This window comes from Kryptolebias marmoratus, linkage group LG20, assembly GCF_001649575.2.
Source record: "Kryptolebias marmoratus isolate JLee-2015 linkage group LG20, ASM164957v2, whole genome shotgun sequence".
NCBI lineage: Eukaryota > Metazoa > Chordata > Actinopteri > Cyprinodontiformes > Rivulidae > Kryptolebias > Kryptolebias marmoratus.
In genome coordinates this window covers 6,820,933-6,844,862 of record NC_051449.1, presented here as the reverse complement: position 1 = coordinate 6,844,862, position 23,930 = coordinate 6,820,933, and the positions used below count along the sequence as shown (strand labels likewise).

At 40.6% G+C, this 23,930-nt stretch overlaps 3 protein-coding genes across 4 annotated transcripts in view; 1 reads left to right on the top strand and 2 right to left on the bottom strand.

Moving 5' to 3' along the window:
* The first annotated feature begins 356 nt into the window (after positions 1-356).
* On the top strand, positions 357-4,822 carry ackr4a (atypical chemokine receptor 4a). 2 transcript variants are annotated; one of them, XM_017410879.3, is made up of 2 exons: positions 357-506; positions 2,751-4,822. In XM_017410879.3, exon 2 carries the CDS (start codon positions 2,766-2,768, stop codon positions 3,873-3,875), a length of 1,110 nt encoding a protein of 369 aa, XP_017266368.1. In that variant the 5' UTR covers positions 357-506; positions 2,751-2,765; the 3' UTR covers positions 3,876-4,822. The 2 variants fall into 2 exon arrangements, with proteins under 2 accessions (XP_017266368.1, XP_024860542.1); XM_025004774.2 differs by having other exon boundaries at positions 418-506; positions 1,761-4,822.
* A 348-nt stretch (positions 4,823-5,170) lies between these two features.
* LOC108232793 (transcription factor E2F5-like) lies at positions 5,171-14,963 on the bottom strand. Its single transcript, XM_017410826.3, has 8 exons — positions 14,713-14,963; positions 13,265-13,374; positions 12,980-13,141; positions 12,355-12,463; positions 11,478-11,802; positions 8,879-9,016; positions 8,388-8,426; positions 5,171-7,277 (listed from the first exon to the last, which is right to left on the bottom strand). The coding sequence occupies exons 1-8, from the start codon at positions 14,842-14,844 to the stop codon at positions 7,201-7,203; spliced, it is 1,092 nt and encodes a 363-aa protein (XP_017266315.1). The 5' UTR covers positions 14,845-14,963; the 3' UTR covers positions 5,171-7,200.
* Positions 14,964-15,287: 324 nt separating this feature from the next.
* lrrcc1 (leucine rich repeat and coiled-coil centrosomal protein 1) overlaps positions 15,288-23,930 on the bottom strand; it is a 15,717-nt gene continuing 7,074 nt past the window's right edge. The window contains exons 9-19 of the mRNA XM_017410825.3: positions 23,313-23,461; positions 22,188-22,392; positions 21,821-21,960; positions 20,127-20,328; positions 18,593-18,778; positions 18,216-18,390; positions 17,550-17,713; positions 17,162-17,370; positions 16,661-16,798; positions 16,349-16,484; positions 15,288-15,884 (exon numbers count right to left, since the gene is read on the bottom strand). Coding sequence (XP_017266314.1) covers positions 15,768-15,884; positions 16,349-16,484; positions 16,661-16,798; positions 17,162-17,370; positions 17,550-17,713; positions 18,216-18,390; positions 18,593-18,778; positions 20,127-20,328; positions 21,821-21,960; positions 22,188-22,392; positions 23,313-23,461 — 1,821 coding nt within the window. The 3' untranslated portion in view covers positions 15,288-15,767. The remainder of the gene's footprint in view (positions 15,885-16,348; positions 16,485-16,660; positions 16,799-17,161; positions 17,371-17,549; positions 17,714-18,215; positions 18,391-18,592; positions 18,779-20,126; positions 20,329-21,820; positions 21,961-22,187; positions 22,393-23,312; positions 23,462-23,930) is intronic.

Sequence of the window (23,930 nt, the reverse complement as noted above, 5' to 3'; positions counted from 1 at the left end):
TGGAAAAAAGGAGCATGAAACAGTACTCAGATATTCTCCTGAAAATCTTCAACCTAAAATTAGACGGAATAAACAAACACCTCAAAACATCTGAACTGTCCCTTTAAGCTTTCAGGAAACTATTGGACCAGTATTTGTAAATGCATTTCTGCTTTGTGATGACACTTGCTTCAAAAGACTAATAAACTGAATTTTTAAATCAATTTTTTTTGTTGTTTTTTAGCCGAGGTAAGTATAAAGCTTACAGGTAGGTTTCTTCATGAAGTGGAAACAAAGAAAAACTTCTTGTGTTTTTATTTATGAGCTGTTTAGCTTCAGGGTTCTTCCCAGCTCAGGTTTCACAGAGGGTTGTTCCTGTAAACGTTGGCCTCCTTTCTGAATCCCCGCCTCCCTCGGGCTGCGCCGGATGTCGAATCAAACACACCCTCTCGATGTTGTCTGGTCTCAGGACTGAGAGGATCCCAGCGCAGGAACCCACACAAGGACTGACAGCTGACTGAAGCACAGTGAGTACCTAAAGACTCACAGAGCCGTTTTACTGTGAATCAGATGTTTGGACTGAATGTAAACATCTGATTGTGTTGTTCCAACTTTAAAGCTGACATTCATCATCACCACACTTTGCTCTTTTGGTTTCTGCAGATTGTCCCTTGATGAGAAATAGGATTTAAGGCATTTTGAACAGATTGAACATCTGCACAGAATCATGTCTGAGACTAAAGAGGCGAATGTAGCTCAGAACAACATTATGCATCATAAGTTTGGATTATAGGTGCAGGTTTGACTTCTGTAGCAGTTCTGTGAAGTTCCTGTGACATTTTGTCAGCAATTACTGATCCATTTGTGCATTTCTGTATAAAAAATAGAACAGAAGAAAAAGAAGAAGCCCACCATGGATTCTGAGATGCTTCATAATCTAGATTTAATTGATTAACGTTGCTTGTGAGGTCATTTTTTTAAGTTTAGGATTGAGTTTATAACATTTAAGCCCTTTAATTCAGGAGTTTTAATGCACCAACAACACAAAAATACAAATATTTTTCTGATTTACATGCAAAATCACTTATATAATAACAGAATTTGTTTCATTTTTAAATTTTAATTTATGCTTTGTTGATTTTTTTGTATCATAATTTAAATAACATACCAATGATTGGTATGTTGACGCCTTATGGCGTTTTTGGACTCTACAGCATAAAGTTTAAATCGAAACAAAATCTACTGAAACTCGTTATTTTTTTAATTAAGTTCAAAGTCAGATCAACAACAAAGCCATTCATTACACAAAGGGATTTCCCAGCGCTACGGCAGCTGGAATAGAAAAATGGTCCATTCCAAAGTAAATTAAAGACCCAAGATTATTTCTGAAGACGCACCTGTTAGAAACTTTCTATTTAAAGGTAGATCAGGAAATGTTAAGGTAGATTAGAGAAATGTAACCATTTGCTCCAAAGGCGTAATTATTGAAGAGGTAACTTGAATAAATCTCTGTGAGTAAAAGAAATAACACGAACTGCTCAGTAACAACAAATATGACAAAAACCTGTCTGAGAGGATGAGGCGACAAACGGATCATTTCAGAACGTTGTGGAAGTAAAGCCAACACTCAGAGCTCTTAGTCATGTTTGTCAAACCAGTTCTGAACAATTATTACAGTTTAATCCTGCTGAAACAGGCCTTTGTCTGTGTTTTATAGATGGGATTTGTTGAAGGGAAGTGACTGCAGAATGTTTCCACAGAACATCTTTGTCTCTTTGCAGCTCGCCCTCATTTCAGATAAATGACAGATAATCTCTGTCCCTGCGACGGAAACCCATCAGACCTCCCGTCACTCCATGGTTCAGTTTCTGCGTTGAAGATCACAAGAATAAGTGAAACTTTAGCTGATGTTGGCTCGAAGCAAACAGGATACTTGCTGCTCTCATCACTTGTCCTTTCTGGTCCACGTTCTGGTAAACGTTGCTCAGTGGGAACGCCTGGCAGGACGTGGTGTTTTGGAGATGCTTTGGCTCATCGATCTGGTTGTGATCAATTGGCTTTGGACAACTTTTTAATCTTGGCCATTTTTTTTTGTTTTTCTGCTACAAAAACGAACATAAGATAATCAGCTCTCCTTCATTTAACTTCTTCTAAAAACTCTCTCCACTATGGCAAATGTTGTTTTGATGAGAAATGTTACAATTTTTCCTAAATCTAAAGCAGATTGGATGTTTTTTTTGTGCCATGCTTGTTGCCTTCAGTTTTAAATAAATGACCAACATTATGAGTTTTTTACACCGTCACAGCTGAGCGCCTCGCAGTGTGAATGTCACAGATTCGGCAGAATCATTAGTTCAGATTTTAATTGGCCATTTCATTTCTTCTCTCCGGTCCTCAGCAGTGGTTTGACCACAAAGGCCTGATTCACGTTTTCTTTTCCAGATGTGTCTGTGGGAGGTCTGGAACAGGAATACTGAGCGAACCAGAGAGAAACAGACCCAGAGTCCCCCCAAAAAATGCAGCTTCATTTCAAGTGATTTCAATAGTCGGTCACACCAACTTAAAAAAAAACTATATAAACAATAATTCCAAAATGACAACACCACAGGTTTCACACACTTGTGAAACCTTATAAAAACAAAACAAGGAACCAATCTGTTTAATAGTTAAATGTTTGATGTATATTCTCTTTGTCTCTGAACTTTTCTGATGGTAAATCTTTGCGTTACAAACTGTGATTGGTAAAGATTATTGATTATGCTTCTTCCCAGCTTTATCTGGCGAGCATGGCCGTCACCGAGGACTACGACTACTACCACGAAAACACCACCTTCAACTACAGCTACGACGACTACCCCTCCGTGTGCGAGAAAGGCGACGTCCGTTCTTTCGTGGCCTTCTTCCTCCCCATCGTGTACAGTCTGTGTCTGGTTGCAGGAGTGGCAGGAAACGTCCTGGTCCTGGCCGTCTACGTCTACCACAAACGGCTGAAGACCATGACCGACGTCTTCCTCAGCCACCTGGCCGTGGCCGACTTGCTGCTTCTCTTCACTCTGCCGTTCTGGGCCGCCGACGCTGCTCGAGGCTGGGAGCTGGGGGACGCTGCCTGTAAGGTCGCGTCGGCCTGCTACACGTTGAACTTCAGCTGCTGCATGCTGCTGCTGGCCTGCCTCAGCTTGGACTGTTACTTGGCGACAGCCCGAGCGCAAGGCAGAGACCAAAGAGGGCGGCTGCAGAAGCTGTTCACCAGGAGACACTGCTGGAAGTGGTGTTCGGTTGTCTGGGGGACAGCCTTTATCCTTGGCCTTCCTGATTTGATCTTCTCAAAAGTAATGCCGACATCTAACAGGAACATCTGCATGGCCATCTATCTATCCATGGCTCGAGGTAGTAAAGCTGTGCTGGAGGTGGTGGAGGTGCTGTTTGGGTTCCTGCTTCCTCTGCTGGTCATGGTGATCTGCTACTGGAGCGTCGGCCGAGCGCTAAGAGGCCTCCCCGCTGAGAGCAGAGGCAAGAAGTGGAGAGCTCTACGTGTTCTTCTCATAGTAGTCGGGGTGTTTGTAGTCACCCAGCTGCCGTATAACGTGCTGAAAGTCTACCGTGCAATGGATTCAGTGTACGCTTTGGTGACCCACTGCCGGACAAGTAAAGTGCTGGATCAGGCAGCTCAGGTGACAGAAAGCCTGGCGCTCGCCCACTGCTGCCTCAACCCCATCCTCTACGCCTTCATGAACTCCTCCTTCAGGCAGCACATGATGAAAGTGGCCAAGAAGTTTGGAGAGAGGAGACGGAAAAAGAGCAGGAGGAGACGGGAAACTCCAGCTGAGGAGAGGGGGACCGAGATGTCATTTAACTCCCACAGCGCATCGCAAGAAACAAACACGTTCTCAATATGAGCTACAGGATTCTGACTGGAACGAGTTTACAACGAAAGAACACTTTTTACTGTGTTTGAAAAAGAAAATAACATTAACAGCTTCAACTTACTTGAAAATCACAAAAATCCGTTTTTTACACCTCTTTAAAAACATCTATTATTTCTATTAAAAGTGACTTTAGAGAATGTAGTCATTATGCTAGTATCTGAATTTCCCTCTGGCATAAAGAAAGGTTTCATCTATCGGGGTTGTAAAAAGGGCAGTTTTTATATAGAGAACATTTACTTTTGAGTTGTTTTGCAAGAACACAATGTCCTGAAGAAACTGTTGTTTTTATTTCTTTTATAATAAATACAAATTTTAAAGAGATATGACTGAAAATGTCTTTCAGCCGAGCAGCTCTTGAGGTGTTTATAACAGTTTCTGCTGATCTTTCAGTCCAGAGTGCCAACTTTCAGAAACTGAAATAAGGAACGCTGACTGGACAGGGCGTTGCAGAGAGACGGGGACTTTCTTGTCCAACATTTAACTGTGAGACGCCGTTTCTCAGAGTGATGTCACCAAGGAAAACACAACATCTGAACATTTACCAGAAGAAAAAAATACTATAGCCCCATGTCTGCGAAAACAACACGTTGAGCTCTTAGCTATTTTTATGGCACTTTGCTACTCATATTGCTACTTTTAGCTGATGGGTTGCTTTGTTTTATCTTTTAGCTAGTGTTCGACTCCATTTAGCTGCAACAACTCAGTTTCAGCTTCAACATTCACCAAAGTCCTTCAGCACTCAGCATTCACACTGCACATTTAAAATGTAATCTGTCTGGTTTCTTTGAAATTCGCAGTCACTTAAAAACAAAAGATGTCCACTTCAACAGACCAAAAGCAGCCTAAACGACAAACTTCTTAGTAGCTTAAATTAAACAAAGTATATTCCCGTCAACATATTTCCATGCAAAAAAAAAGAACAATTCTTCACCTCTTTCATTTACCATCTATAAACATATTTGCACTAGCTCTTAAAAATAAGGAATAAAGTGTGTTTCTTATTAACTTCATACAAAAAGAGTATTTTCAGTTTCAAATATGAGAAAATCCCTAATTTTAAGGGATATCTGGCAACCCTAGGAGGGAGCTACATGCCTATAGCATGCTAACTTGCAAAGACATTGTCTGGTAACATGTTAAACTAACAATCATAAATAAAAGGCATATGTAAAATAAATAAATCTGAAAGAAGTTGTGTGTTAGCCTGCTGTTTGTAAATCAAAGCGCAGTGAAAATGGTAGGAACTGAAGCACATCTGAAGCTTTTTTTATTTTTATTATTATTATTATTGCAAACAACAAATCCTAGACTGAGCAGAAGTTAGGAAGCTGAACTCTGTGGCATGCCAAAATGTCAGTTATTAGAAAAATGTTTTGCTCACAACCAAAGTACAGTGCAAACAAAACGCTTGGGATGATGGTAGAGTTAATGAAAGAAGTGATTTTTCCTCAGTGAGGCGTGATGGTTTGAACCAACCACTTTATAACGATGTGAAACCAGAGTAACGGATCAGAGAGCTGCCGTCTCTTGAACTGCACAAACAGCGTTAAATTTCAAGTGTGCTGATGAAAAACATTCCAGAGCTTCCATTTACAACGTCGGAGTTAGAGATATCTTTCAGGAAAACATTTAACTCACACGAGATAAGAGTTAGATCTATGCACTCTTCACAAAAACAAGCTCTGTTTGAGAAACGGGACTTAGAGAGTGCTTCCACTCGGTTAATTAGATGTTCATTTTAATTTTAATCAGCATGAATAAATACAGCAGATATCTGTGATGTTGCACATCTGCACGATCTGCTTTCATTTCACTTCCTGAGAATTAAACAGGGACTAAAATCAAAGCATCCTTCAAGGTTTAATCTGGGGAAAAAAAACATGGCGTTTCCTGAATTCCTGAGAGCAACTTTCTGAACACCTCTGAAGTTCTTTGTTCACACAGAAGCAGATAAACGTTTGTATATTTCATCACTGCGTATCGTAACACCACTTTGAGAGCATTAATGTGTAGCTGAAGAGTGAAGGAAAGTTAAACACTTAAATATTTACCAATATTTGCAGAATCAAGCACAAACAGATTGTTTAAAATACCCTTTTGGTTATGGTTTGTCATACATTTGTTAACCCTTCATAGGTTGGATTAACGGGTCTTTGTTTTTTTTTAAATTGTATCTCATTTTGTATCCCAGCTGATTCAGATCACGGGTTTTTCCTGCAGGTCCTGCTTTGTTTGTGTGCTCATGTGGAAACCATCTGACTGAGGGTTAGCATCTGTTGCAGTAACAGAAAAACACTTCCTTCAGCCAAAAAAAAATGTTGGGTAATGTATGATAAACATCTGTATAATTTATTAATTCCCAAACAAACCAGTTTTTTTAACCTTTGCTAAATCTAATTATCAGAAAAGCAGTCTAAATATTAAATCAATTTATTGAAAAAAAAAACATAATGTGCGACAAAAACATGGCTTAAAGTAATAAGAAAAAACAGAAATATACAAAATGCCTTTCAAAAGGCTCAGATTATTACTCAGATTAGAAATTTGGCACATTCAATTATTTAAATTACAAATGAGATGCTTTGTTTTAATTTATAAAAGAAAAAAAAAACTTAAATAAGTATAAAATGTAAGTGTTTAATTTTACAACTGTAGAGTTAAGGAAACATAAATCTATAAAGGCCTGAATTGGCAGTGTCAATAATTTAGAAAACGTTTTGGCATTTTCAGAGGAACAGAAGAACAAAAACGCCAAGAAAAACTTCACCTATTAAACACTAAATGTTGGTAAAACAGAACAAGTGATGAGTTTCATGTAAAGAAAGTTCACAGCTTATCAACCCTGTGCAGAATGTAAAAAATACTGAATCATTACAAGTTACTGTAAAAGTTAGCTAAAGCCAAACTGTGAGAGGAAGAAAATCAAACCGTGTTGTGTTGGAGACTCAACTTTTACCGGTAAAGATGTTGAAAATGAGCCTCAGTTTATTCCACTTTATCGCCTTATCTGCCTGGAATGTTTTTAAACCCGGAAAGCCACGGCTGTCTCAAAGTGTGCAGTTAAGTACCTAATAACGAAGGGATTCAGGTAAGTTGTTTTGTTGGCAACAGGTCAGAGTAAACAGAGCGTGTGGTTATCTGGTGCACAGCTGTGAAATCTAAACATGTAGATGGTTTTTCAAGGCAGCAACGGTTTTTGAAGTACAATCTGTGCAACAACAACAAAATCAATCTTTGTCGCATCTTTGAAGAGAGGCTTCTAAATTGCTTCTGAGCACACAGTCAGAGTGCGAGATCAGTAATTGAGGATCTGCACGTCGAACAGGTCACACACGCCTTCGTTGTCTTCCAGATTGAAGCTGTAGTCCATACCTGCATGTGGAGAAAATACAGGGTGGAGGAAAAACGTTTCTATTAGCTCACGCAGAGTAAGCTGCATGTTTCAGGTTTGTTAGCTGCGTGGCTCCAGGGGAGAAAATCAAGCTGGCATCCCTCCTGCACTGCAGACCTAAAGTTATCTAAAGATGTTCCAGATGATGCGGCGTGTTCTCACGTTCTCACAGCCCTCCCCCTCCACAGTTCTCGCTCCAAACATGTTGTTAATGTTTTCCACTCAGCTCCGTGAGATAAACAGATAATGCAGCAGAGAACATGCGAGCCAGGCCAGCCACTTCAGATCCACATGGTACTGATAATAGCCTGGTCCCTAAAGGAACTCAACTGTCTGTTTCGACATGTTCCTGCCAACTCTTGTTGTATCTCCAGCACCGAGTCCCCCGCTTTAAAGCGTGTGTGTGAGCAGTGGCAGCTGTATGAGTCCAAACCAAAGTGGCTACGGAGTCTGCTTAAAATGATCAAGTTTGAGATGAGCACGGATCAGGAGGGAAGATGAAGATATTTATACAAGGGGCTTATCCATCATATCTGCTTGTTAGTGAAAACAGTTTTGTTTACTTTGCTTGGACAGTGTAGGAGCAGCAACGTTTCTTTTGACGGTTAAAGAATTTAGCAGATTCTCCTTTCTTTGACACCAAATCAGTCCGAGGGAGTGGACTCTTCATTACAGCTGAAATACCTCATGTCCTCAGTGATGGAAATGTAGACGCCCATCACTCCTGATTCCGCAACGTTAGTGAAGCAGGAGTTAATTTCCTCAGAAATACATACGTGAAGAAATCAACTAATGCATAAAAGCTTAACTGAGTAATGAACAAATGCAGCTGAGAATTTAATCTGCAGTGGAGGCTTAAGTATAAGTTCAACGGCTGATCCAACCTTTTACTTCAACTTTCTGACTGAGCCCGGCTCGCTGACACCAGATAACTTCTTGTTATTTGATCTAAAGACTCTCGTGTTCAGCTACACCACACATGTACAGACACTCAGAGAAAATTTCAGAAAAAAACATTGGTGATATGTTTGACTTTTTCCAGGCAGAAAGGACAAATTACAGTTTAGTAAAGCGGGTGTTTTGTTGCTTACCGTTAGCAGACATTAGCTCGTCAATTATGTCAACAGCTCCTACAAGAGAAATGAAAACATGATTTAATTTAAGTGTACAGAGATTATGAGCACATTATAAATTTAATTTAGCCTTTTTGCTGCAACAATAATTAGTCACTGACATGTAAAGTGAGAATCACTGCAGTAGAATCAGAGCATCTTGGTTCAGGTTGACATTTTCTGACTACATAAACAGCAGAGGGCACCACTACCGCTGTTAAGGACACAACATGGAGTCTAAGGTGTTTATTTAACTCAAAGTTTCTCTGACACTGATCTGATTGGACCTGTGAGAAGGGCGTCCAATCCAGAGAGGGACTTCCTTACAACCCACAAGGCCTGAAGGTGAAACACGCTTCGACCTTCAGGCCTGAGCAGAATCGAATGTGACACTTCGAAGCTCCGCTGCTGGACACAGTTAAAGACCGAGTTCTGCTCAGTCCCACAGGGCCCGCGGTGCCATGCCTCACCCTCTCGGTCGTCCTTCATGTGGTCTCCAGTGGCGCCAAGCTTCAGCAGGCTGCTGACATCCAGAACAGACGGGAACTCATGGCCCGTCAGGTCGATGTGATGCTGCTCCAACATGGCTGCAGACGGATGGTGACACGCTGCAAGGAGCAGAATATTTTACAGTAACAAAGTTTGGATTTCTGGAACAAAAACAGCCCCAGAGAACAGACTTGTGGACTTTGTCTTAGTACAGTGATATCACCCTCATCTCTGGGATAAATGAAGTTACAGAAGACTCCAAGCTAAACTGAATAATCAGGTGGTCACAGCGTCTGAGATGTTCATTTCACCCACAAGCATCTTTGAATAAGAACCAGCTCACGCAACCTACGATTAGTCATCGTTTTCCAGCATGGTGTTGTGTAAGAATAAAAAAAAACTGAACTAAATTTTAGGCTTCCTTTCTTTTCTGTTGCTAATTCCTCATTTTTTTCTAGTAAAACAGGCCTAAGTTTCATTTTGATGTCGTTGCGTCTCGTCTTTCACCTAAGATCACACACTTATTGCAACACTAACTCATCCTTTTTCTGATAAACCACTGTAAGGACATGGAAGTGGTTGGCCTTCCCACCATGCTGATATTTGAAACAGTTTTATCTGTTCTCATGACACAATGCCTTTCCAGCCTATCCAAGGCACTGCTGATGCCAACTTCAGTCAAATTTATGCCTACAAGTACTTTCTTTATTGAAAACATTTATTTATTTATTTATGTTTGACAGACAAAAATCTTCTTTCTTATGACTGATTTATCCAGGTATGTTCTTGCATTTTTTTCCCCACTGCTAAAAGTATTTCACACACACATCAAAACTGATGTACCAAAAACCCAACAAAAGAAGAGGTCTCAACATCCTTTAGACCTTTTTAAAATGCAGATAAATGCTTTCAGCTGTGTTAATATTAACCGGGGCTTGTTTTTTTGTGGTTTAATGATAAAAGTTACTGAAACATGACTTAAACTGAGTGCCTACCCGCACTTACGTTCAGTATACCTGGAGTACTACTGGAGTAAACTCTTTCAAACTGCACCAATTGATATACTTCAGGATATCCTTTTTATGTTGGATTTCATACTTTGCAATAAGTACTTCTAACCCTCTAGGGGTGACAGTTTTATACAACAAACTTCTCTGTAAAGGTCTCTGAAGGTCTGACCCATCAGGTTTGGTTCATTTAATTTAATTAAAGTAGTGCCATCATGTCTGACAGAGCACTTTCACTTTAGTTTCAACATAGAAGATCATAAAATAACACTAAAAACGCTAGCTGTGGCTGTTTTTTAGTCTTTTCCAGTTCTTGCACGTCTCTGATATCTGATATTTCTGAGTCAGACTGAACTGAAATTGAAAGCAAAAACAGGTAAATATTACACCTAATCCTCAAGGCCAGGGTATCTGCAGCCCTCCGTCTCCTCCACCTCCTTTGGAAGCAGCGTTTAACTTCTTCCTTCGCCTCCTTAAATCTACAATGATCTCCTTTGTGGTGTTCAGTTTTAAAATGGGATGAATGTTTCCAAGTCGTGCCAAAAAGTGGCCCCCCAAGGCTTCGTTCTCAGCCTCGTATTCACTGGTGACACACCTCAGGACTGCAGTCCCATCATGATTAAATGATAACTTGATCTAAACTTCCTCCATGACGCCTCCTCCTGAAGTCATCTGACAGCTGTGGTCTCACTCCGGTCAGTAGTTAGTCATTTGATGGTTAAATTAGCTGCTCAAACATATAAACAACTCTCTTGTTTCCATGATGACTGTGGGTGGTTACAAACTGCCAGGAGCAACAGCAAAAATCACTTTGGCACTACCGTATCCAGGAAAACTTAAATATTTGTGTTTGATGGGGGGGACAAAAAAGAAAATTCTGAGAGAAATATAAAATAATAATTCTATAAGAGTTGCTGCTACTGCTGAAGCCCAGGAACACTGATCTGTTTTAAAGAACAACTCTCTGCTTTTTGTTTGTTTTTGATTTATTTCCTGTTTTTGGTGCGCTGTGTCACACACGGCACGGTGCAGAATACATTTCTTCTGTCTGTGGTCACTCCCTGACTCCAAGGGATTCTTCAGTCAAGAGTAAAACGTGACAGAACAAGTGAAGCGGTTTCTGTCCAAACATCGTCCGGCGACATTGATTACATGTTGTACACAAAGGAAACTGGGCCTTTATCATCTATCTGTCCAAGAGGACGTGAGCACAAAATAACAGCAGTCTGCAAACGACACCAAGGAGAAAAACAACAGAAAGCTGACAGCAAGAAACTTTTACCTAAAAAAAAAAAAAAACAGTACTGGAATTTAAGAGCAAAACTAATTTGTATAAGCTATTGTGCATGGGGTATTTTGTGAGACATGAAGTTGTGTATCGTTTAAATAACTTGTCTTATTTCAAGTATTTATTTTTGCACAAATGTTAAAATTCTAAATGTAAAGCCACACATTTGTCCAATAAATCCTGTTTATTACTGCCTCTGACTGTCAAGAAGAACTGAATGTAAAGATTTTATAGAAACCCATCAAAAACATTTCATTTCTTTAACCCATCAGCCTCTGTTCTTACCCATCTCCACGTCATCGGGCGAGCAGGACGGCGTCAGAACGCCACCGTGATCTGACAGCACCATCTGCTGGTCGGAGCAGATGGAGTCCTGGCTGCAGAACGGGGAGGTGGTGCTGGCCGCAGAGCACTCCGAGTTCGGGAGAGGGAACCTCTGCAGGCTGGCGGGGGTGCTGGGTGGAGTAGGCATTGGACAGATGTCGTCGGTGGGCGGAACAGGAAAGACCACGGGCACCGTGGAGCCCGAGTCTCTGTTGATGAGCAGCACCTGGATGGGAGCCGAGTGGCTCCGCAGGTTCACCTGGTACTTCTTCTGACCACTCTTGCACTTTGGGATAAAAACACATCAATGAGCTCAAATTAAGTCTCAGCGATTATATTTAAAGATCTGTATGAAAAGTTGCATGACTGGGAAAGATGAATATAGACACAGATACATGGTACAACTCTTGATTTAAAAACATAGAAACCTAATAAGTCATCCAAACTAAGCCAGCAGTGTTTGGTTTGGTGTGAAGGATGAACATCTGCTTCTAGCTTCATTACAACACAACCGACCCAAACTATAGTTATAAGTAATTAACACTAGTATTTTTATAAATTCAGCAAGTTCGGACTTTGAAATGTCTCACTCCACTAAGTTTTGAGATGTTTTTTTCATGAGCTTTGCACTTCAAAAGTATAAAATATGAACTATTTACGACAATATTTTTTATAAATATTACAACACACACATGAATAAAGTGCCAGAGGTTTAGAGAAAGCAAGATGTGGCCTGCCTTATGAACACAAATAGAGTTTTTTTTTGGCTGGGCTGTGAATGTAATTAGCGCAGGGCGGAATAAAACTGTTCCAGGTCCATAATGACGAATCGAACTACCATTTCAGGAAGCGGCACCTCCAGCTGGGTTCCAGAAGGAGCCACGACTGCTAGAAGGGTGTCTCCTTTGAAAGCGCCGCAGATGTCCTCGTGTGTCACAAATTTATAGGTAAGAGAGGTGTCAAGGAAACAGGATTAGCTGCAGGACAAAACGGAGACAATCCACGGGAAAAACAAAGCTGAAAGCGCTGTCTAAGTCAGGATTAGCCTGGCTGCCATTTCACTGACTGACAATAGCGATTATATTCATAATCCTCCCTTTATAGCCTTTTCTCTGTGCCATAAGGAAACAATATTGAAAGGATAAAGCAGGGATTTCTACCCCTTGAAATGAATGAAACTGGCCTTGGGAAAAACTAAAATAACAATCTAAAGGGAAAAAGCAAAAAACAACAAACTTTTCCAGGAAAACATAAAGAAACGCAAAGATTCAGTGATAAATTTCGAAATTTAGAGTCAAAAAAGTAATTTCATTTTTAGGGAGGGTTATCTTGCAAGACAGCATTGCTGAATAACTTGTCTTAACATGAAGCAAGACTACAAAACAGATGCAACGTGAGAAATTTCTTCCATAAGTAAACAACAAAATGAAAAGAAAGAACTTTAATCATGAGCTGAAGGATATGCATTGGTGACTGGGTCGTGGTTGAGGTGTTTGATGTTCTCCTCCAGCCAGACCTTCTGGTCGTCCAGCTCTTTCTCCTGGGCCTCCAGCTTACAGATCTGGGCCTTTAGCTCTCTGACCTGTTCCAGCACCTCCTGAGTCTGGCTGCTTCTGTTCTGGCCTCTGAGCGTAAAGAAGCAGAAAGTATTATGCCATTCATCGACATCAATTCCTGCACCAGATAAAGCCCATTTTCCTTATCAACAGCTAAGACTTAGTTTACTTAACAATTATAAAACAACAAACCTCCACTGGATGATGTTCTTGTTTTTCTTCTCGATCAGGCCCACGCCTTCCAGCACATTGGTAATGTCATAAATCCTCCTCTTCTGCTTCACTGCCAGGCTATCTGCAGCCTGTTGATCCAGACAAGCGTCACATTAGTGCTGACAAGATAGAGTTACTTTAATTTGCAGGAAACCATCTCTGTCACACACTCTGGGAATTAACAAAGAAAAGAAAAGAGAGACACGATGATGCCAGCGAATGAAGGATTTGATCAATTAGGGCTGCACAAAGAGCAAATTAAATGCTTTGGCAGACATTTATACAATAACAGAGGGGGGGGGAAGAGTTCCAGGAAACATTAAGTAAACATTACCCAGCTTAGGCGCGCAGAAAGAGAGGGAAGAGTCTTCATTATTAAAGGAAAAGTACGCACTCTTATAAACTAAACTATCCTGATCCATTTAGGATTCATACATTTATGGTAGCAGAATGTAAACCATCTATCTAAACACATTAAATGATGTATTATAATGTGTTCAAGTCTTACTAAGACTGTTGTCTAAAATATTTAGGCGAGCAAAAAGAAAAGGGTCAATAAGAAATTAAACCTTGAATGGATTTATGAGCAGAGATCGCTAGAAAGGCCAACAAAGCTGTTAGACAAATACTTATAGTCAGGAAGACTGGGTAAAATAAAATTTATAAAGCAAAAAAACAAAATCTGACCCATTTTTGTCCCCACATATCGATGGTTAATACGACCTAAAGTTGAAAATTTGAAAGCGAAATAGGCCAACAATGGTTACGTCCACAGAAGAGCAGTTTAAAATGAATCAGTCCAACAATTCTCATGTATTTGTACGTATTTACGCTCGGATTTGTCGAGTAAAGCATGCAGATAGGTTTTTAAAGCCATCTAAATTGAACCAGACTTGAAAACGGGATGAATTTCACCTGGTTTTTCTGTCTAGATTTGTTTACCTGCTATAAACCAGCCTAATGAAGGCAAATCATATGACTTAAGCTTCCACCTGGTTTGTTTCCATTCAATGCATACCTGCATTTCAGAACTAAAATATCAATACATGTGGAAAACTACTGTAGTAAACTAATTCAAACTGCACCATTTCATATAGTTCAAGATGACTTTTTGTAGGTTTCATGTTATAGTTTGCCTTTAAAGTACAAGATTATTTTTAATTCACTCCTTCACAGTTATGTTTACTATAATTTTGATTTTGTATTACCTGGTTTAGGTACTTGAAAGTGACACAAATGTTAAGAGAACCTCGAGTTTTGCTCTCTTTTCTAAACCGATAAACATTTAGGCAGCGTAATGGCGGCTTGTTGGTCAATACATCGAAGCACCTGACTTGGCCCTTTGTTAAAACCCTCAGAGGAACCGGTTAATGTTATATTAGCCTACCCCATAAACCCACAGAGCCTAGCCTCTCAGCTTCACTGACCACTTTCAAATCAAGGACTCCATCCTTCGCTTCCTGCAGCAGACTGACAAACTTCATCGTGAGGAGCCCCAAACTTTTCTCATGGCGACTCGGGGTAGAGCGTACAGTCGTCTCCGTCGTCTCAATCTCCATCTTCTTTCTACAACAGAAGTGTTCGCTCCTTTTTGTTTTGTTTTGTTTTTTCTTTCTTTCCCAACTCGACCACCTCAACTAAAAACAAACATTTCTCCCCGTTAGCAGACAACGCCTTCCGTTACCTGAAAGGGACGACAGCAGTACCTGGGGTCGTTTTAAAATCAACGTACGTTACGTTAGGTTACGGTTGCCACGGCAACCCTAGTCCCTCCCGTTCGCTCCTCCCTTCGACAAAGCCACGCCTCTCTGGAATTTGGCCACGCCCTCTCAACTAAGAACTTAAGCACAAACACCACAAAATAAATAAAAAATAACACTGAACGACTTACCATAAACAGCTACAAAAATGCTAACTACCTTAACATTAGTTAGCATTATGCGGATTTGAATTTTCATTTCCATCATTTTTATTCCTTAAAACCATTATTTCACTGTTTATGGACATTTTTAAAACTATTTTATTATAAAACACAGCAACATAAAGTCAATGAATCTGATTTTTTTTTAAAAACAACATATTTATGGCTCAGCTTTGAAATATTGCCACATATACAAACACCTCCAAAACTATAGAATTATCCATTTGATCCACTTTGCAGCAACATTAAGAGAGTAAATATGCGTTCAGTTGTTTTTTTATGATTCACTAAACTGTGATAACTAAATTCTAGTCGACTGAGCTCAAATATTATTTCTCTCCATCTAACTGAACCTTTGAATCACTAAATAAACACTTTGTTAGGGCTGGACCTTGTATCCTTAATCATACATTAACAAAAAAAAATATGTAACAGGACAAAATTTATTACACAAATCAGATTAAAGTGCAATAAACAAATGATCTAAAATGTACAAAAATATATTTGTATATGAAAACTGTTTTTACAAATGATAAGTGCCCAGTGTTTTAGTTCTTCACATTATGTGGTAAAGTCTTTTAGCGCGCCGGTGAGCCGTTTCATTTTCGCCTCCATGACTTTCTTGTTGGCTTCTGTCTCCTGGAGAAGTTGACGCATTTCCTCCTCAACTTCAAACACCTGAGGAAGGACAACAGACACATTTAGCTGCAGAAAACAAACAGAACAATAATATAAAAAGGTTCAAAGCAGAACTTTTACAATCATTCAGTGACTGAGGATCTTATTGAGTTTTTTTTCCCAATTGCTAAATCTTTATTTCCAACAACTTGTAGATAAAAAAAACAGACGCCGAAACAAAGCCATCCTCTCACTGAAGTAATCCGTCCTATAATTTCCAATGAAACATTAACCCAACAGTGAAAAAAGCAACAAAAGCCTTGATTGAGATTTGTGTCGCTCCCTCTCATTCAGAATGATAACCAATAATTACTTTCAAGACGCCCCTTTCCGATCTGTCACAGCAGACAGTTAAACAATGCCTGTGTTTACATTAGCGAGACGTGAACACACTGACAAACAGCAGCTGATATTCTCTACAGTCTGAAGGGAAGACGTTAGGAAGAACACGGCCTACGGTTTACCTTCTGATTAGCCTGTTCTATCTTTTTCTGGTTTTCATTAGCCAGCCGAAGGAGCTCAGCTTGATGCGCAGCCTGGACAGACTCCAGCTGTCGGCGGAAAGCATCATCCACGCAGCGCAGCTTTTCCACTGCAGCTCTGCGGGACAGACAACCACAAATTAAACATGATATATACAAGGTGCAGCTCTGAAGCTGCTGCTTAGACTCAAGAGGATCAAATAAATGTATTTTTCAGACTAGGCAGAACAATTATAAAAGGATATAAACTCAGGTGAAGATAATTGAAATAAACTGCCAGAGTGAAGACATTACCTGTGTGCTTCAGTTACTTTATCTCTTTCTTCCAGCAGGAGGCGCTCCTTGGAATCAAAACTTTCCTTTGTTCGCTTCACTTGGCTCTCAAGTCGAGTGAGCAGCTCTGCCTTCTCCTGCCACTTCTTTCTGGAATCACTGACAGAAAAAAAGACACAAAAAGTTAAATTTAGAAAAAACAAAACGAAACAGGATTTCAGAAACAAATCAGGGTTACGAGACAATTTCCATTTTAAGATTTCAAACCCTTTTAGACTCTTTTCTTTCCAATGGCAACAAAAAAAACAAGATAAAAACTGAACATCGTTGTGGATATGTTCATAAATACCTTGCACATTTGAGGAACTGCAATAGTCACCAAAATCTGGAAACACTAATGTTTTCCCTTACTTTTGTTTTCCATTTTAAGAAGAGTTTAATTTCATAATTTAAACATTATTGGGTACACAGAAGCTCTTTTATCAGGATACAACATATCTGAATTTGTAGCTGGACTCTTGCCTGTAAACTCTTCTGATCTCCTCGAGCTCTGCCTCCTTGTCTTCCAGCTGCTGTTTCAGCTCCTCCTTACGCAGACTCAGATGTGCCAGCTGCTCCTTCAGCTCTGCCTGTTGGCCCGATTCCTCCTCCAGCTGCTGCTGGAGCTTCTTCTGGACCTGCACGGCCTCCTCCCTCAACCGACGGACCTGATCGTCGCGCTCCTGCGAGGACTGAGCGGCAGGAAAGGCGGTGGGGGAAAAATCAACTCAGTGCGTCTCAAGATGAAGACAGAAACATACACCGAACCTCTGGAGCTATTTGACTTCTAATAAGCTGAAAACATTCAATTAAAAAAACTAAAAAGCTCCTTCTTAATCTGTGGAGTTTAAAAAAAGGAACGTCATAGAACCTCTTTGAGTTTGCGGATGGTCTCTGTCTGGTCCTCCATGATTTTGGTTTTGATTTTAAGGGCGTCGTGGTCCCTCTGGTTCTGTTTTCTCTGAGCCTCCAGCTCGGTGGTCAGAACCTCAATCCTGGCCTCCAGACGCCCACGATCCTGAGCCAATGATGCACCTGACGAAGAACAATGCATACAATCAGCAACTTTATGTTTCTTACATTTAGTTAATTTATCTATTTTAATAATTGATAGTTACAGCTCTGAACAGAAATCTTTACCTATGCCTCATTTCTTCGTAATTTGCCTCAAAGGAAACAATTTTTTTTAAGTGGCCCCAAACTTCTCCAAAGTTTTTCAGTTCTATCCTCCTACCTGTATATTTACTGATGGTTAATCAAAGGTAAAGAAGCCCAAATTGAGAGACTGTGTACATCTCCCAATTAACCACTAGATGGCAAGAGATACTGGGTACCTGTAGAAAAGAATGTTAAACAGAATAAATCTTCTTTATGCTGGCTGGCTTGACGGTAGAATCTCTTAAATTTTACAAAGAATTCACAAGCCAGCGCATTACAGACAGAATCCCAATAAACAAATAAACCTGTCTTTCAGAGTCTCTCGTGCACTGTAGAGCTGACTCAAAGAGCATCACAAACGTCCTCCTGGATCTGTCACCTTGCTGAGCGAGCTCCTGGCCCCAGATCTTCCTCTCAGCTCTGAGGCCGTCTATCACCGACTCCTGAGCCGTGAGCTGAGCCGAGAGCCGCTGCTTGTCTTTCTTCAGCACCTCGAGCTGCAGGCCCAGGCGCCGGCTCTGTTCCACCTCTCCTTCTAGGGAACGCAGTCGGTTCTGGCAGCGGAACAGACACAGGCAGTATTAATGATGAACCGCCGTCTGTCAAGGTTGGCAGATGGTGAGGCAGCTGGACCATTCAGTATTCATAATGTCAGAAAGTGCTCCCTCTCTCTCCTTCACGCTCTGAGTAACCAGGTTTTGGAAAAAGGAAGCATCTGTTGCTGCTCTGCTTGTAATATTTCAAACCTGATCGCACCCTGAGATCGGTGACAGCATCCTTCTTGGCTTTGACGAGCTCAGAGATGCGGCTCTTCTGTTCTTTCACCATAGCTGTGAGCTCCTGCACCAGAGAGGCTGACTTCTTCTCCCTCTGCTGGGACTGAACGAGGGTCGCCTTGAGCTCCATCAGCTCTGAGGTCACGTGATCACAAACCTCCTTCACCTGCAGACAAAAAAGCAAAAGATATCAAAGTGTGAACAAGAAACCTAAGAGTTAAACAATGTGAAGGCAGTTTATTCTCAACAAGGTTTTATATTCATGAGGGCAGCAGTTTATTTCGCAGTCAAGGTTGTTTTTTTTTTAAGGTGAAAGTTTGAGTGGCGATCAATAAAAGATTACGTTTTGCGCAGAAGCTGAATGAAAGCGAGAACTGATTCAAATCCATTCTTCCTGTAAAGCCTCCCTCCAGCAGCAATCAAAGGCTGCTTGTCCCGAGTTCAGTGATCATAGCAGAGCCTCAGCTTTTTACCACAAGCCTGAAATCAAATCCACCGCATTTCATGAGACAGAGGTCAGTTCTAGTTCAACCAATTTACCATTTATTGAACAAAGTAATTATTTAACAGGTGCCAAGAGACAGAACGTAGCCTCAGCGTCAGGATAACATTACAGAAGCTGTAATTAAACAGGAAAATATGCTACTTATGTTGTTTGAATGTCACCTGCATGCACTTCGTTTTTGAGTCAAAGAGTGTAATAATTATTCACGCCCACACTCTCCTCCTACACCTCAGTGCTGTTTGAGCTGATCCAAATATTATTTACCCCCATATTGTTTAAACCAAAGAATTTTACTTTTATGTCTCTCTTCCTCCAAAATTATCTTCTTCTTAACTGCAGCTTTCCTGCTCGGCACACTCTGAATTTGGCTGAATTGCCTTTTGTGCTTAAAATAGTTTTTTTAACGACGTAAAATGCCCTGCAGCTTTCTAAGTGTCTGTAATAATAAAATCCTGGTCAAAGTCTCAAAATGTTGAGACTTGAAGATTTAGGACTAAATACCAGGACAGGATGTTGAGAATAGACAGCAGAGATGAGCAGCCTTTAGCATTTCTTTATTTTATTTTGTGGATTTTCTTTACTTTTAAAGACAACCAAGCTGTATATTTCACTTATATGATCTACACACCTATTATAACCTCCATAAAAATAATCATTTCAATATAATATTAGAAAACAAGCCCAAAACAAGTGACTGAATTTCCAAAAATATGTTGCTCAAAACAAACTTGCTTACAGACATTGACCTGAAGACTCCAAATGAAGGGATGAGTTTTAAAGCAGCAGATTGTTACAAAATACATGAAAACTTCATTTAGATTTAACAGCGAATAAAATAAGAAGGTTCCTCATGGCTCGGTTTGCTTCCTCCAAACATGAGCTTTTCAAAGTTATGTGATCAGAAAATGAAGTTTATATGGCAGCGTCATAATAATAAAGGTTTAATCAGATTAATTATTGCTGCACACGTCAAACCAAACCAGTGATTTCAGGTTATCGCTCAGCAGACCTCGGTGAAGCGAGCGGCCTCGATGGTCAGCGCCATGCGGAACTCGTCCTCCAGGGCGGCGTACTGTTTCCTGCCGTCTGACAGCTTCTCCTGCAGCTCCGCCGCCCTCTGCTTGTGTTTCACCTCCACTGCTGCGACTTCCTTCGCCACTGCCTCACGGAAATCTGCCCCACCGGGCTGCAACCGCAGCTCCAGCTGTCTCCTGCGGGAAGAAGGCAATCAGAAGTCGATGACCTGCGCACACCGTGCAACTGCACCCTTAACAGAAAAATAAATGTCCACAAGTTTTAACAGTATTTAAACAACATAATCCTATGTCTTAAAACCAAATTCAAGCAAGCAACTAAGCTTCATAAATTTGCACTTCTTATTATATAACAAAAATTGTGCTACTATAAGGAACTAAATATAGCTCAAAAAGTAAGAAAATTTATGTTTGGTTGATTATTTCTTTGGTGTAATGTTGCTTGTTGGTAATAAATCTTATACTGTTGGAAAATCTGTTTATTTACTCTTAATTGGAGCCACATTTGCCAGGAAAATGTGTCTGTAGGATAAGCGGCAGAGTTTAGTATGTGGGTTGACTCTTGTTTTGAGCTTGGTACCCCCCGGTGAGCAACCAGTGGCACTCCCATATCTCCACAATCTGGGTCCAAACCAAGATGGCAACGCTCGCCCCCACAGAGCAGGTTTGTCAGAGACTACCTCCAGAATTTGGGAGTGGAGAGGAAGGAGTGACCTGCCTGCAGTCCTGACCTCAAAGACCGGTGAGCAGCATGTTGTGACTGTATATGGTTCTTCCTCCTGCTGCTGAGACCCCTGTTTGTTAAATTAATACACTGTTAAATTGTCAAAATGGTTTCTTAAGACTTCACTTATCCAATCCAATAAATGACACAAAACAAGAGTCAACAACTGAATAAGCTGTTTGCCAGAGAAGATTTGGCAACTTTTTCATGGCCGCAACCCACTTACTCAACTCTGCTGCTCAAAACTCAAACGCATTCTCCTAACATTTGTGGCACCATTTAAGAGAAAATAACCACGCTTTCCAACAGTATAAGAGTTATTGCCAAGAAGCATTGTTACAACAAAAACATAAACAACCAAACACAAGTTTCCTTAGTTTTTGTGCTTATTTTATAAATTGCCTTGAAATAAAGTAGACTTTAGTGCAGGGGCTGGTTTGTGGAAAAGAATTTCCCCTTGGGGACAATAAAGTCTAAATTCTAAAGTACATAAGGTACGACATCTAAAGAAAAATAATATTTTTGGTTTCTTCTTTAATGGATAAACACTAAAAGAATATTTAATTTTCTCTAGCTAACCATGAAGCTGTTGATACATTTTGATTTAAGCTTTGAAGAATGTTGATTGAAGCACAGAAATACAAAAACATCAGCTTTTAAAATCTCACTCAGACACGGGTCAATGCAGACTGAAAAGAAATGACAAAAAAAGACTAAAGACCGTACCTTTTCAGAGAAATCAGCCTCGGCAGACAAATATGACTCACCACCATCGAGATCAGATATTTTATAGAATTTAAAAAAGAGAAACTGTTTTTTTTGAGTGAGGACTGTGTTAAATAATTAAAAATAACAAAATTCTGATCGAACTTAGGCAGATAATACACATAGAGAACCATGCTGCTCATAAACAGAGCAGATTTCAGTCAGATTTAGGAAGTGTACCTGTGCTCTTGTTCCCTGGATGCCAGCAGCTCATGCAGCTGCTGCACTTTGTCTTTGTGCTGCCGAACTGAGACTCTCTGGAGGTCCAGCTCTCTCCTCAGAGCCGCTGCCTTGTTCTCCAGCTCCTGGTACCGTTTGGTCTGAGGAAGGCCAGCACATGGATATAATCAGTGCATCAAAAGTTTAAATCAAAGTTTAAAACCACAATTGAACTTCAGAGTTGGACAACAGGGTGTAACAGACGCATTCTGAATCATTTCTATTTCTGGTTTGAGGGCACTAACTTCATGTCAAGAATCGTCTCACTGGATGTACGGTAAATGTGTCGAACCGACGTGTTCTCGGGCCAACGAAGCAGCGCGTGTACCTCTTCAGCGCGCTGGCAGGCCCTGAGTGCGTCTCCGTGGGAGATGCTTTCCTCCAGTCTTCGCAGCTCAGTCTGGTGCTGCTCTTCGCTGCTGCGCGCCTCCTCCAGCTGTCGGGTGAGAGACCGACACCTCGTCTCCAGCTCCTCGACGCGAGCCTGCAGCTCAGAGCGCCCTGATCTCTCTTTCAGCAACAGCTCCTTCAGTCTGCGTGGGGAGACAAGATGGGGAGGTTTTGCAGAGAACGCACGTCTAATTTGAAAAACAGCGAAAGAAACATCAACAGTAATTTTGTGATGCTTTGTCTGGTTTCTGCCTATTAAATATATCATACACTGAAAAACTTGAGCAACTCTAATAATAGGGGATTTTTTTTATCTATAACATAAGTAAAAAGAAAGGAAACGACACTCCAATGAAGGGAAAATATGAAGACATACACACAGTACAAATCAGACACCCCCTAACTGTAAAATGTCATTCTCAGTAGCTTCAAATCTGCCTTGATGAGTCACTTCTCTGTAATCTGTCTCGTGAGGAGTGTCGATGTTGACAGGAACAGCCGTGTTTGCTGTTAGAAAGTGACAGCTGAGTCTGATTTGTGTAATCCTGCTGACATATGCGCGTCACAAGCCCTTAATTACACCGTCGTGCAGATCCGTCTTAACAGAAATGTGGTGCAAACACGGAAAGCAAACAAAAAGTCACAACTATCTGCAGCGTGCAGACACCACACAGGCTCGTGTGTAACAACAGTAAGAAGGAAAAGTTTGTATTTAAGCCTTGCCTCTGGACTTTTAATGCAAGGGCTTTAATAGATGGGTGTGTAACTTAATGATCATTAAACTAATTATGGGGGTAATAATGCTAAACATTTGCACAAAAGCCTCTGAGTCAGAGGAACAATGGCGGGATGGATACTCTGTTAAAGAATGAGGCTGGCAGGTGGCTCTGCTCTCAGGAGAACTCATATAAAGATTATGAGGGTAGAAAATGATGAGGATCCATTATGCAGCTGACAGATAAAATCCACAGAGACGTGTTCAATTATGCTTTTTTCTTTTTTCTTCCAGCATGACATCTGCTTCTATGCCTCAATGCGGCAGGTTTGTGTGCTTCCCCCTCACCTGTCTGTGGTGTGCAGAGCCATGCTCTGAAGGTCTTTTTCCTCGCCGACCTTTGTCTGCAGGCATTTCAGCTCCTCCGTCAGCTTCCGCACAGCTTGTTCTGCCTTCCAGCGTCTTTCCCTCTCCTGATCGCGCTCCTCCACGATCGTCTGAGCGGCACAAATGTAAAGAAAAAAAAATAAGTCGGCACTTATATAATAGTATACACTTATCTTGAATCCACAAAGTGCTTTTAGAGGCTCATGCATTCAAACAAACACTACATCTAACTTTATGTTTGTCTTGTATTTATGGATTTTTCTTTACAGTTATACATTAAAGGGCATTTCAAGGGTTCAGTGTCTAGCCCAAACACAGACTGAATCAGCTGCCTTTCATCTAGTAAAGAAGTCTGAGCTACAGCCATACCCTCATATACACACTCCATAAAGATGAATTCCATCATTTATCCACATTAGTTCATCAACAGGCTGGATGGACTCTACATCACAATGTCACCAGGTGACTCTGAACCCATCCAATCACTGAATAGATGCTTAGAACAGATAAATGTGTGGATGTGCCAAAACTTTCTCCAGCTGAACAGAAACAAAACTGAAGTTATTATCTTTGGACCTA

Coding starts and splice junctions, on each gene's coding strand:
- ackr4a (XM_017410879.3), top strand. CDS start 2,766: ATGGCCGTCACCGAGGACTACGACTACTACCACGAAAACACCACCTTC.
- LOC108232793 (XM_017410826.3), bottom strand. CDS start 14,844: ATGGAGATTGAGACGACGGAGACGACTGTACGCTCTACCCCGAGTCGC. Junction 9,017..11,477: donor GCCCGATGACGTGGAGATGG/GTAAGAACAGAG, acceptor TGCTCCTTGCAG/CGTGTCACCATCCGTCTGCA. Junction 8,427..8,878: donor CATGAAGGACGACCGAGAGG/GTGAGGCATGGC, acceptor TTTCTCTTGTAG/GAGCTGTTGACATAATTGAC.